The sequence below is a fragment of the Papio anubis genome, chromosome 5, assembly GCF_008728515.1.
Source record: "Papio anubis isolate 15944 chromosome 5, Panubis1.0, whole genome shotgun sequence".
Taxonomy (NCBI): Eukaryota; Metazoa; Chordata; class Mammalia; order Primates; family Cercopithecidae; genus Papio; species Papio anubis.
Window position 1 is genome coordinate 150,180,917 of NC_044980.1, and position 14,828 is coordinate 150,195,744.

The 14,828-nt window shown below is 43.4% G+C and overlaps 1 protein-coding gene across 5 annotated transcripts in view; it reads right to left on the reverse strand.

Moving 5' to 3' along the window:
* Positions 1-14,828, reverse strand: part of ADAM19 (ADAM metallopeptidase domain 19) — a 98,929-nt gene that overhangs the window by 61,943 nt on the left and 22,158 nt on the right. Inside the window, exon 3 of one of the 5 annotated variants that reach the window (XM_021939911.2) lies at positions 3,196-3,430. The exons of the other annotated variants lie outside the window; for them this stretch is intronic. Within the exon in view, the coding sequence (XP_021795603.2) occupies positions 3,196-3,227 (32 nt within the window). The 5' untranslated portion in view covers positions 3,228-3,430. The remainder of the gene's footprint in view (positions 1-3,195; positions 3,431-14,828) is intronic. 5 annotated transcript variants of the gene reach the window in all.

The window sequence follows — 14,828 nt, forward strand, 5'->3', positions numbered from 1 at the left end:
AGAGAATGATGTGGCTCTGTATGTACTAATATGGGAAGATGTCTAAAATGGAGTTAGACAGCAACAGTAAAGTTCTGAAGAGTATGTATTTTAAAAGTCCATTTCATTGAAAATCAAATACTACACACTCTAAAGCAGGCATCAGAAATAATTAGAGGCCAGGTGTGGTGGTTCACACCTGTAATCCCACCACGTTGAGAGGCTGAGGCAGGCAGATTGCCTGAGGTCAGGAGTTCAAGACCAGCCTGGTCAATGTGGTGAAACCCCGTCTCTACTAAAAATACAAAAATTAGCCGGGTGTGGTGGCAGGTGTCTAGCTACTCGGGAGGCTGAGGCAGGAGAATTGCTTGAACCTGCGGGGTGGAAGTTGCAGTGAGCCGAGATCCCGTCCTTGCACTCCAGCCTAGGTGACAAGAGCGAGACTGTCTCAAAAGAAAAAAAAAAAAAAAGGAGAAACAAATGACCTTTGTTGATGGTGATTATCTCAGGAGTTGCAGAAGATGTTCACAATATAAGTTGCATATTTCTGAAGCTGGTTGACTTTTAAATTAACTGTCAGAGAGGTGTTTTGAAAACTGAAATTTTAACTTAAAACTGCTCTTAAAAAGAAGAAAATGTAGGCTGTGGCCAGCACAGAAAGCCAAAGGAATCTGCAGGGATAACCCAGGTTTTAAAGGAGGTGACATTTCCCAGCAAGAGAGGGTCATCGTTGAGGGTCTCTAGAATCCTTCCAGAGTCACTTCTAGCTCTAAGTTCTGGGATCGCTCAGATTTCCCTCCATCCCCAGTGTGTGGTCAGAAGGCAAATGCCACAAGAATTGTCTCCTGTACTATGTCAAGGTCTTCAACTTCTCGCCTTGGACAAGAAGAAAAGAAGCCCAACAGGAAAATGTAAAAATAAAGCAAAGCACAAACCCCAGCTTTGTGAAGAGAAATTCTCATTCACATGGAAACTTTGGGTCAGTGGCTAACTTGACAGAATCTGTCTCCCAGTCCTTTCTCTTTCTCCTTAGCATCTAACTAGCCCAAGATTCGAGGGAGGAGTCACCCATTTGCCTGAGGGAGAAAAACTGTAAGCCTCATGAGGGCAGAGGCCAAGCAGTTTTGCTCACTGGTTTATGTCAGTGCTCAACATTTGTTCAATGAAAAAACCACTTAACTAGTTACTGAATGAATGGATGGATGAGTAGTTCAGTGTCCTGGGAGCTTAGAGCATGGTCTGGACACTGGAAAAACTGACATTTTGATTCCAGCTCTGACATTTACTGTCTCTATGGCCGTGAACAAGTAAATGTACGTCTCTGAACCTTTGTTTCCTCTTAGACAAAAAAGAGGATGAAATACTCATTTGACAGGGCTGTGATGAGGATCAGACAACATAATAAATGTAGCAGGCTTAATGCCATGCCTGGCACAAAGTGGAGCTCGGTAAAAGTTAGTGATAATCATTATTGCTTTCAACAGGGATTATGACAGAAGCACCCAGAAAGTTTCTCTAACTTTCCCCAGCCATGAACTCCCCAGTCCATCGCTTAAGAGAGGTGGTAAAACGCAGCGTGCTCATTCCTGCAGCCCATTTCCTGGGTCTGCTTTCACACACTGCGCCATGTACAGCTGGTCAGGAGTTCAGAGTTTAATGGTTCATTCCAGGTGTCAGTGGGGAAGTGTGAATTTTCCCACAGAAAATGCACTCCTGGTAAAAACATTCTCAGCCTCTTCTGAAGCTTAGCAAGGGGGGAAAACAATCATCCATCCAGTGACGTTACCCCATCATCACAGGACTCTCCGACCCTCAGCACTGAAAGGAACCCTAGAAATCATACAGTCAAACTCCAGTTACACTGTGAGCTCCCCAAAAACAGGGACCTTGGTGTCTTTGAAGGCTTCTCCCCGGCCCCCAGCACCTAGCAAGCAGGCAGTGCATGTGCATTCTGTGAATGAGTGGATGAGTGAATAAACTCGCAAATGAATAAATGAACTTTTTATCTCATGTAGGAATCTGCCAGATGGCCATTCACCACTGGACACCTCTTGGGAGAGGCTGCTCCTGAGACTACCCACTCCATATCTGACCACATACAGTAGTTAATTTTTACTCCAGATTAAAAACTACCCCTCTGGCACTGGTACCCACAGGCCTTCGTTCTGGCCTCTGAATCTGCATAAAACAATCTGCCGTCATCTTCCACCTAACCACCCTTTCTGAAGCAGCAGTATCATCTAGAAACTAGTTAAAAATGCAAATTGTCGGGCTCCACCCAGACTCACGAATCAGATAGAAACTCTAGGGTTAGGGCGCAGCCATCGGTTTGAACAACTCTGCAACTCCCCCAAGCTGGGTCCATGTACGCCCATGTGTTCAGGTGCTGCTCTCAGAACCAAAGGACACTGCTATCCCACAGAGAGGAGGGCACATGGCCACTGAGCAGCCCGGCCCAGCTCAGCTGCCCCATTCTCTGACCACATCTTGTTCTCATCTCCTCCCTAACAAGCGGCTGGCTCAGCAGACCGGCAGGAAGCCGTCTCTCACCACTGGATTGCATTAGGATTTTCAGGAAACGACTTATGAGTGATGTGCATCCAGGAAGAGAAAAGACTGTGCAAGATTTCCCATTCCGCCCACTCTTTTTTTCTAGCTTTAATAGAAAAGCAATTTCTGTTCTACCCTGCTGCCTCCCGCTCTGTCTGCTCCGTGCTCAGGAGCCCATGGACAGGCAGAAATCAGTAGGACACTGCCATGTCTCAGCACCATTAGAATAGTAGCCAGCACTACAGTTGAGCAAAATCTGTGTCACTTAGATTCGAAAGTCCCCGAGCAAAACCCGCATCTTCAGACTTCCACCTAGGAAAATAAGCTACCCCCAAATACTGGACATAAAACATCAGGTCACTCTCTAGGGAAGAAGAACTGAAACCTGTACAAGCAGCCAGCCCCAAAAGTACACTGCAGCCTGAAAACAGCTTGGACCCATCTTTCCTAAGGCTCGGAAGCTTCAAACTCAGGACAATTCCTTTAAGTTCTATTTATCATCAGACAAATTTCAAATGCCTCTCTATGCTAAACCACCCTCTAGAGAGGAAGGAGCAGTGACGCTGAAATGAATTTGCAAAACATCTTCTGGGAGCTCAAACCTTCTTCCTCCTGCTTCAGATAAGCAAACCAGTGAAGATAAAGTGATAACAATTTCCAAATTACCTTGAAAAACACTCTGCAGACGAGCTCAGCATAGGCGAGCATCACTCTGCTCACCTCAGTAGCGAGTTTTGCTGACACCTCCTTTCTCTGGGTCTTTCTCTATCTAATTCTTCCAAGAGTCTCCAGATGATGCCTTGGGAGGTCCTGCTTTTCTGGTCTCTCTTATTTCACCTGGAGGGTCTTCATCCTGCCTCTGTTCGTAATAATGTCCTCACCATGCGACTTAGCCCAGCAACTGCACAACACGGAAAGACTGTTCAAAAATACACAATTCCCTGCCTTCTCTAGGGAAGGATTAAGAAATCTGTATTTTTAATCGTTTGGTTTTTTTTTCAGGTGATTTATGTTTTCAGGTTGTGGGAATTATTCTACTCCATTTGAGCAATTTTAACATTTTTAATTCTCTTTTTCATGTCTAAGCCTCCTAATCACCTTCCAAAAATCTAAAGATCATCCTAGCCCAGCAGAGAGGGAAAGTCAGAATGCTTTGGTTTAAGCAGCAGCCGCACTATGCAACTGCCCTTCCAAAGCCTGGAAATAAAGCAAAAGATGACTATATGGTTCCTCTCAATGTCACACAAGTGTACAGCCATGGCCAGGCGCGATGGCTCATACCTGTAATCCCAGAACTTTGGGAGGTCGAGGCAGGTGGATCACTTGAGGCCAGGAGTTCAAGATCAGCCTGGCCAACAGGGCAGAAGCCCTCTCTACAAAAAAAAAGTAGCCGGGTATGATGGTGCGTGCCTGTAATCCCAGCTACTCAGGAGGCTGAGGCAGGAGAATCACTTGAACCCGGGAGGCGGAAGTTGCAGGGAGCTGACGTTGCATGACTGCACTCCAGCCTGAGTGACAGAGCCAGATTCCATCTCAAAAAATTAAATTAAAAAACACGGAGCATAGCCAAGCTTTAGACTCTCAGAGGCCTGCCTATTGTTCTCTGGTCTTTATGGGAAGAATGTGGCTTTGAAAGATGTACTATTTACAATTAATTACGGCAGCCCTTGCTCCACTCTGTAAAATCAGATGTTAACTTGTAAAAACTTAATAAGATACAACAGAAATGCAAATATTTCCATCTAGTAGAAAAGATAACCCCAAAGGTTATGGTTTTACAGCCCCTAGGATATTAACTAGTTTTGTATCTCATTTAGCAATCTTATCTCAGCATTCCTTTTTTCACTATTAAATACACACACACACCCACACAAACACATCTTAGTTTCCCTTATCTAATTTTAAACCAGTTTTATCATCTTGCTGGTTCCCCCATTAATTAGATAAATAAAACTTCGAGAAGTGCTCACTATGCATTTGTATAAAAATTGTTTTCACGTGAGCCACATAAACCCCCTCCATTTTCTAGACTGCAAAACGAACAGACTAATAATCACCGTCAGTATCACAGCGATGCTGAGGACCAAATGAGAAAATACTTTCAAATCCTAGCTCTTATAAGTAGTGTGAGTTCAGACTGGTCAGCAACTTCTCCATGCCTATGGTTTCTCATCATAAAAATGAGGAGAATGATAAAATCTACTTCACAGTGCTCCTGTAAGATGTTAGAATAGTGCCTGGCATATAGGAAGATCACATGACTATTCATTAGATAAAATGAACAAATGTGAAAGAATTATTTGTAAAGTAGAAAGTATTTGCACTTTACAAATATTGCTATCATTTTCTCCAGCACTAGCTATATATACACGTGCCAAAATCTTGATCATTGTTAAATCTAGGTAATGGCTGTCTGAGGCTTATAATACTAGTCTCTCTCTTTTTGGGTTTATAAATTTTGACAATATTTTTTAACTAGCTGGGTGATACGGTGCAAGTCACAAACTACTCAGCCTCAGTTTCCCTTTCTATCAAACAGAAATGGCAATGCCCAGGACAGACAGGTCCTGGAAAGTGTCTCTGAAAAGCAGAGTGCTATTCTAATGTCATGGCCTGCACTAGTCTAGATCTGGGACAAAATAAATTCAGTGAGTAATGTTTTGTTTTCTAAGATGCTGAAAGACAAGCAGGGAAGAGACAGCTAGAGCTGCTTCAGAACCAAGATTTCTGCATCAGTGCTCATTCCACCTCTGACTCCAAAGGAATGGAAACAAACCAATGTGCCAAAGGCATGGCCCCAAAGCCAAATAAGGGACTGATGAGTCCAGGGGGCTGCAAGCAGACACATTCCTTTATGAGGGAACAGAAAGGCCAAGGAAGGGGGAACTTTGGAGGTTGCTCCAAGAGTAAAAAATTGGGACCTCCTCCTATTCCAGGGACTCCCTTGAATAAGCACCATCGTTGCCAGAGGAGCAGCTTTGGAAGCAACACTCCGAAGGCAAAATGGCGCCATCCAGAAGCCTGGCAAAAGGCCAACGCTACTCAGTATGTTTTCTTTAACTTCCTATTAAGGAAGTTTCCAAACAATGCGTTAAGTCAACACTCCCTTTCACCAACCACTTCCCATGACATCTTCTCCCAGTCCCCACAAGACCTGGCACCCTTCCGACTAATTTCTGGTCCTGTGTTTTGCTATTACATTATATACCAAAGGATGTTTGGATGAGCACCACTGACTCCTTTGGCCAGCAGGGTCTTTACTTAACCCTCTTCAGGCCTCCCTCTTGGCTGCCTCCATGAAGATGGGTAACCTCTCTGCACAAATAGAGCTGACTTCTTGAGATCAGACAACTTAACTGGCAGGGACCTGAGGGGCCCTCAAAATGGCTCACCCAAGAAGAGTTCACAAATTTGTTTTCCAGTGTCCCGAATAGTCCATTATGTGTATTTGTTGAAATCAGATAAGAACAGTTCGGGGAAATGAGGTGCTACCTTTAGTATTTCTGAGAAAAATTTAAAAGCGAAAACCGTGAGTAGGAGCAACTTCTCTAGCAACCAGTTTTTGGTAAATAACCACAGTGCTTATCAGATTAGCCGATACCACAGAAAACCTGAAGGGAAAGACGGATGTAAGAGGGTATGAGGAGAGAGGTACACCATAAAGAAAAATGGTGTGGATAAGACACAGGGGAAATGAAGAGAAGGACCGTCTGAGATCATTGAAGCTGTGAGAATATGCTTAGAAAAAAGGGAATAAGCGGACCACTCCCTGAAACTAACAAACAAACATAAAACAGGTAGGTGTAGGTGCTTAGCGCTTTTTAGGCTCTGATTAAATATCCCAGTAACTTTCATAAACTTGTCCAATGTTTCTTAGCACACTAAGGCACAAACCACACCCAAAGCATAAGTCAAGGATGTCAGAACTTAGAAAGCCCTCCTAGATCATAGTAGATACCTATTGTCGGAGCCTGCCCAGCATCCGTGCCACCTTCCTGAGATAACAGTGGCCCGATTTGTATTTAAAGAAATACTCTCTTCTCATTGCATTGCTGACTAGGGCACCTGGAGTTGATCAAGGTCCCTGCCCTTGACTGGCCAAATGAATGCTTCATGATATGCCTGGACAGTCAGATCTCATCTCGGAACTTCAAGATGATAGTACATGAAGGGACCACCTATTCATTCTGGGACCTCAACCTTTCCAAACCTTAGTTTTTCAACTTTTCCCTCATTCTATGCGTTCCCCCATATCCTTTCCAAAAAGATTGTTTAGGAGAAGCGAGGGTTAGTGTGTAAGTTAGAGTCTACCGCAATGAAACATTATTTATATACCACCCTCTCTGCCCAACCCTGACCTCCACTTTTACAGATGGAAGAATCTGAAAAAGAGCAAAAGCAACTTGCCCAGCATCACACAGTTATATTTTGTTTCTAAACCCATCATCTCAATGAACTAGAGTAAGCTAAATGTCAGTGGTAGACAAGCCAAGAGTTGGGCCATCCAGACACACCCAGAAGGCAGAGAGAAAGGCTATTCATGTAATCTCATGAATAACTGCATATTAAGCAGTGTAATGTGGTACAAACTGCAGGCCACCTGGCATCGGGAGGCCAGAGTTTCTCACAGCTTGATTTCATCACTATTTGCTGGGGGTCCTTGGTCAAGATGCAGCACCTTTTCTGAGCATCAGACCCTGCAGACCGTGCATCTGTAAGTCCACTTGCTCATTCCACAAACATGTATGGAGGTCCGTGATGTGCAGGCACTATGCTACAGGATGGGGCTTCAGCAGCCAATGAGGCAGGCCTAGGTTTCCTTTCCCTCTCCTGGCTTGGCACCTGCAGTTCCCAAGTGCTTGGCAAATGCTGACACCATGCAGAGGGCAGGTGTTACTGTCTGGTCCCCAGAAGGCACTGTTTCACAGCTCATCTTCCTTCCTGGAACAGCTGCAAACCAGTGTGGTAATCAATTTCCAGTTTCTCCTAACAAGCTGTCTACACAGTTATGGAGAAGGGATGTGTATGTGCACACATGCATGTGTGTGCATGTGTGTGTGTATGTGTATGTGCGTGTGTGTGTGTTGTGAGCAGAGAGCAAGACCAGTCTGGGGATCAGGAACTAAGGATACTCACTCAACATGGCTGCCCTCCTTCTCCAAACCCATATTCCTATCACCATATCCCAGAGAGGCCAGTTTGACCTTTGCATTCTTACCCAAGCCCCAAATCTAGCATCAGTGAGTCAAGAGATAAAGAGCTTCTAGAATACAAAGAGTCTGACATTCCTCCCCACACTTAGATCACCCTTTTCCCCAGCACTCCAGTCTCCCTCCAAAGGAGTCCCTTTCCATGACTTGCCCTTCCCTTCCCCAGAAGGGAGCCCTTGGAAAAAGAAACCATGCTTGATATAATGCAGCCATTATAGCTCCTTGGCCCTTCTGGCCTTCTCCCCAGGGAGACTGATGCAAGAGGAGAAAATGTGGAGACTGCCAGTTTTCTGCAAGGAGGAAAGGGGGGAAGTGAGACACATGGGAGCCATGGAAGAAGCTGGAAAAGAGCCACAAGTACAGAAGTCATAAAGACCCCATTTCTCCTTCAACTGGCTGAGGAAAGTCCGGCCCAGCTCCACCTACTCAATGATATCATTGTTTTCAACAAAAGCCAGTTTCAGAATCCCTAGAGAGGTCCCCAGTGAAGCCTCAGCTGCTGGAATGAGCAGAGGTCTCACCAGTTCCTAAGAGATCAAGTGCTTAGAATTTTAGATAAGGAGGAAAAAACAGAGAAAACCAGGAGAGGCACAGATTTTGCTTCTGCTGGGCCTGTCAGCGCTAGGGAAAGAGTACAGGATACTGCTTTTCACATAGGTTTTATTATTGCATCCCCATGATGATCCTGCCAAGTTGGTGACTAGGAATTATTACCTAGTCTAATTAGTCTATTGAGTCTTTACCTATCCAATGAGAAAACTAAAGATCCAAGGAAAGAGGTGGCTTGTCCAAGGTCCCACCACAAGCTAAGGAAAAATCCAGGGACAGACACCACCCTTGCTATGGTTTGAATGTGTCCCCCCAAAAGCCTGTGTTGGAAACTTAATCCCCAATGCAACAGTGTTGGGAGGTAGACCTGATGAGGAGTGATTAGTCCATGAAGGCTCCACCCTAATGAATGGATTAATGCTGTTATAAAAGGGCTTGAGGCTGCAAGTGTGCTCTCTTGCTCTTTTTTTCATGTGCTCTCTTGCCCTTCTACCTTTCACCATGGGGTAACATAGCAAGAAGGCCCTCAACAGATGCTGGTACCTTGATATTGGACTTCCCAGCTGGCAGAACTGTGAGAAACAGATTTCTTTTCTTTATAAGTGACCCAGTCTCTAGGATTCTGTTTTGCCAATGCAAAATGAATTAAGACAACTATCCTGCTACTTATTCAAGCTAGAAACTTTGGACTCTCCCTTGAAACCACCCTCTCCCTCAGCCCACATGCAACCCATTTCCCAGTTTCTATGATTCCACCCTATAAATATCTCTGGAATCTATCCTCTTCTCTTTATATCAGCTACCTCTTCCCTAAATTAGTCCTTCTCAAATGCATTTTGGATGCTGTCACTATGTGACTTTTAAAATATTCTTCATCCGCTTCCTATTGCCCTCGAGATAAAAGTCCACTCTTTAAGGTGCCTGCAAGGCCCTTTAAGGACTCACCTCTGCCTGCCTCACCAATTTCTTCTCATCATTTCCTTCCTCCTTCTCTCTGTTCTAACTATAGAGAACTTCTTTTCATTTTCAATGTCATTCTTGCCTTTGAGCCTTTGATCCTGTGATTTGTGCTGCTTGGCACATACTTGCTGTTGCATGAGCCAACTCTGCCACACTCTCCACCACCACCACACTCCCCCTTTTCTTTACTTCCTCCTATAAGACTTCCCGTGCCCCCAGTCCAGGGGAAGTTCCCCTTCCCCATGTTCCTACAGTACCCTCTACTTCCTCCCTCCTAGCAAGCCCCACATTGTTCTGTAACTGTTTAATTATCTGTCCCCTCTTCTAAGTTCTAAGCCCCATGATGGCAGAGACTATTTTGATCACCACTGATTCTCCCAGGAATACCCAGGACCTATCCCAGTGCCTGCCACATAGTTGGCACTCACAATATTTGTTTAACGAAGGAAGAGAAGAAAGGAAAGACGTAAATTAGGAATTCTCAATGAGTAGTCCAGAGCTCAAGCCCAGTACACTGGGAAGAGACTTGCCAGAAAAGCCAGGGATTCTCTGACTCAATACCTGCCCCAGTTGAGTTTGTGCAAGACCTAGCAACTTGCCCCAGAGTACCCAAAAGACTGCTCACTTAGTTTATTCAAGGGGTCAGCCAAAGGTCTGTGTATATCACTGAGTTCTAAATAAAGAAAAAGCAAACATTAATTGCTCAAAATCAAAAATATCTCCTGGGTGAAGTGTAAATGTAGTTTCATTTTCAGGACAGAATCTGTCCAGGGGCCACACTGTCAGCCTCCTCTCACTTTTCTCCAGGATAGTCATGCTCCATTGCCCAAGCACAAAGCATAAAGAGTAGGAAATACCCTCCAATTTCCAGAGAGCCTAGATGAAGAGCTTAGTCACATCCTCGGAGCTGGGAGAAAAGAAAGGGCCAAAAGGGCCTCTCCCAAATCCAAATGTATATCCATAAATCCATCTGCATCCCGCCCACCAGCCTTGCATCTCAGGAGGCTTCCCCATCTACAGAAGTTGTGAAGAAGCCATCACTGCCTTGTGCTCAGCCCCTTCCAATCCATGGGCTCCATCCACCAAGTACACCTCCATCCCCTTGGCTCGGCCCAAATTGTTCTTCAGTGGGGAGGGGTGGGAGGAAAGCTGCTTCTCTTCCAAGGTGTAGAAATACAGCCTAGCTTTAGAGTGCACTTCAAGCATGTTTCCTAGAAGTAGCTCATCTACTTCCCTGACCACATGGGTCTACCTGAGGCAAGAGAACGCAACTCAAAGCCAAAAATGGGAGAATTAAAATATTGAGCTCTACGCCACTCAAATTCTCTGGTAGCCCACCAGTGAAGGAAAAGCAACCCGTTCTCCAACCTCAACATATCACTCTTCTGAATTCAAATGATTTGGCTAGTTAGGGATATTAAATTCCTAAAAGATTAGTAGCACTATAGTTTTAGGTTCCCTTTGATCCAGACCAAACGTTTACACATTGTTTTCTCAGTCTGAATTCCTTTCTCATTCTCCATTCATCTCATCTCCCTCCCTCATCAAAAGCCTCCCTTCATTCTGCAAGACAATATTCCAAGTAACCCCCATTAGGGAAGGTTCCCCTCTTCCCCAGTCACAAATTCCCATTCCTCTTTCCTTCGCAGTACTTTACTTTCAATTCTACCATGTAAATTTGTAATCTGTCTTGGATAATGCTGTTGGCATGTTGTTTTCTCTCCCACAGAGTCTAAACTGCCAGAAGGTAAGAATATCCTGTTTTCATGCCTAATCTCTACAGCACCTAGCACAAGACTTTACATAGAGGTGCTTAATCAGTATCCCTTGAAATCAAACTTGTAGAATGTTTGATTTAAAAGGCATATGAGGCATTTAAAACATAAAGTTTAAAAGGCAGATCTATCAACTAATGAATGGATTAACAAAATGTGGTATATCTATACAATGTAATACTATATAGCAATAAGAAGAAATACTGATACATACTGCAACATGAATAAACCTCAAAAACATTACCCAAAGTGAAAATAGCCAGTCAAAAAGACCACATATTGTATAATCCCATTTATATGAAACATCCAGAATAAGTAAATCTAGAGACATCAGATTGCCAGCTTCACAGGACTGACGTGGGGTTAGGGAGAATGAAGAATGACTGTACTTGTTTTCTAGGACTACCTTAACAAAGTGTCACAAACCAAGTGGCTTAAAAGTTGGAAGTTCACTGCACTCCAGCCTGGGCGACAGAGCAAGACTCCATCTCAAAAAAAAAAAAAAAGTTGGAAGTTTATGTCACACAGTTCTTGAGGCTAAAAGTCCAAGATCAAGGTGTCATGCTCTCTATGCAGGTGCAAGGAAAGGGCTTATCCCAGGCCTCTCTCCTGGCTTCTGAGTTCCTTCGCTTGTGGTGGCATAACTCTAATCTTCACATGGCATTCTCCCAGAGTATGTGTCTGCTTCCAAACCTCCCCCTTCTAAAAGGACACCAGTCATGTTGGATTAGAGACCTGCCATACTCCAGTATGATCTCATCTTAACTAAATACATCCACAACTCAATTTCCAAATAAGGTCACTTTGAGGTACTGGGGATAAAGACTTCAACATATGAGTTTGAGTTTGGGGGGACACCATTCAACTCATAACACTGCTAATGTTTTCCTTTTGGAGTGGTGAAAATGTTCTAAAATTAGATTATGTCAATGGCTGCATGACTTTGTAAATATACTAAAACAGATAAAATTGTGTACTTTAAATGAGTGAACTATATGGTATGTGAGTTATATCTCAGCAAAGCTGTTTGAAAAAAAAAGACAAGAGAGTTTGGGTTTAAAGAGTCTGCCCAAGCTCAATAAATCAACTCAATGGTGTGTTTGGGAAAACAGGATCTCTCAACAAGGGTAGTGAGATATAAACTTGTAAAGAAGCCAAGGGCAACTTGCCTCTATATATCCATGTTACATGTAAATTCTCTTTGACTCAGTTGGGTATACAGTGATTCATAACATCATTCTCTCTACTCTGCATGTTTGATAATTTTTCATTATAAGAAACTGTAAGAGTTAATCATGCATACACATAGAATATAATATCACACAGCCATGAAAATGATATGATAGTCTCTTCAATAAATGGTGGGAAAACTGGATATCCATATGCAGGAAAATAAAACTAAACCCCTCTCTCTCACTGTATACAAAAATCAAATCAAAACGGATTAAAGACTTAAATCTAAGACCTCAGGCTGGGCACAGTAGTTCATGCCTGTAATCCCAGCACTTTGGGAGGCCGAAGCGGGCGGATCACCTGAGGTCAGGAGTTTCAGACCAGCCTGGTCAATATGGCAAAATCCTGTCTCTACTAAAAATACAAAAATTAGCTGGCGTGGTGGTGCACGCCTGTAATCCCAGCTACTCGGGAGGCTGAAGCAGGAGAATCAATTGAACCAAGAAAGCAGAGGTTGCAATGAGCTGAGATCACACCATTGCACTTCAGCCCTAAGCAACAAAGTGCGATTCTGTCCCCTCCCCGCAAAAAAAACCTAAGACCTCAAACCATGAAACCACTACAAGAAAACATGGGGGAAATCTCCGGGACGTTCATCCAGGCAAAATTTCTTGAGCAATACCCCACAAGCACAGGCAACCAAAGAAAAAATGGACAAATGGGATCACAACAAGTTGAAAAGCTTCTGAACAGCAAAGGATACAATCAACAAAGTGAACAGACAACCCAAAGAATGGGAGAAAATATCTGCAAACTACCCATCTGACAAGGGCTTAATAACGAGACTATATGAGGAACTCACACAACTCTATAAGGAAAAAAAAAGCCTAATAATTCAATCAAAAGATGGACAAAAGCTTTGAATAGACATTTCTCAAAAGAAGGCATAAAAATGGCAAACAAGCCTATGAAAAGGTGCTCAACATCACTGATCATCAGAGAAATGCAAATCAAAACTACAATGAGCTGGGTGCCGTGACTCATGCTTGTAATCCCAGCACTTTGGGATGGATCATTTGAGGCCAGGAGTTTGAGACCAGCCTGGTCAATATGGCAAAACCCCATCTCTACTAAAAATACAAAATACAAAAAAATTAACCAGGTGTGGTGGCGTGCACCTATAGTCTCGGCTACTCAGGAGACTGAGGCACGAGAATCACTTGAACCCAGAAGGCGGAGGTTGCAGTGAGCCAAGATCGCACCACTGAACTCCAGCCTCGGGGACAGATCAAGACTCTGTCTCAAAAAACAAAACAAAACAAAACAAAAAAACTACAATGAGATATCATCTCACCCAGTTGAAAGACAGGCAATAATAAATGCTGGTGAGGTGAGGATGTGGAGAAAAGGGAACCCTTGTGCACATTGTCGGTGGGAATATAAATTAGTACAACCACTATGTCATGCTACCATATGATCCAGCAATCCCACTGCTGGGTATAGACCCAAAAGAAAGGAAATCAGTGTGCCAGGCGCGGTGGCTCATGCCTGTAATCCTAGCACTTTGGGAGGCTGAGGCGGGTGGATTGCCTAAGCTCATGAGTTCGAGACCAGCCTGGGCAACAGGAGTTCGAGGACAGCCTGAGCAACAAGGTGAAACCCCGTCTCTACTAAAAATACAAAAAGTTAGCCGGGCATGGTGGTGCACGCCTGTAATCCCAGCTACTCGGGAGGCTGAGACAGGAGAATCGCTTGAACCTGGGAGGCGGAGGTTGCAGTGAGCTGAGATTGTGCCATTGCACTCTAGCCTGGGTGACTGAGCGGGACTCCATCTCAAAAACAAAAGAAAAAAAGAAAGGAAATCAGTATACTGAAGACATATCTACACTCCTATGTTTGTTGCAGCAGAGTTTACAATAGCCAAGATTTGGAAGCAACCTAAGTCTCTATCTGGGATGAATGGATAAAGAAAATGTGGTACATATACACAATGGAGTACCATTTTGCCATAAAAAAGAATGAGCTCCAGTCATTTGCAACAACATGGATGGAACTGGAGATCATTACGTTCAGTGAAATAAGCCAGGCACAGACATTGTAGGATCTAAAAATCAAAATAATTGAACTCATGGACAGAGAGAGTGATGGTTACCAGAGGTTGGGAAGAGTGTAGTGGGGAGATGTAGATAGTTAATGGGTACAAAAAAAAAAAAAATAGAAAGAATGAATAAGACCTATTATTTGATAGCACAACAAGGTGACTATCATCAATAACAATTTAACTGTACATTTTTAAATAAAGAGTATCATTGGACTGTTTGCAATGCCTGAGGGAATGGGCACCCTTTTCTTCATGATGTGCTTATTTCACATTGCATGTCTGTACCAAAACATCTCATGTACCCCATAAATACATACACTTACTATGTATGAACTCACGAAAATTAAAAATTAAAAAAGGAAAAAATAAAATTACTGAGACTTGTTTTATGGGCTACAAAGTCAGTAAAAATAAAACTTCTAATTAATTTTTTAAATATGATAAAGGTACATGGAGACATATTTATAATATACTCATAATGCAAAATGGTACATTCAACCTTTGGGGAGGTATCTGTTGTTGTATAAATGC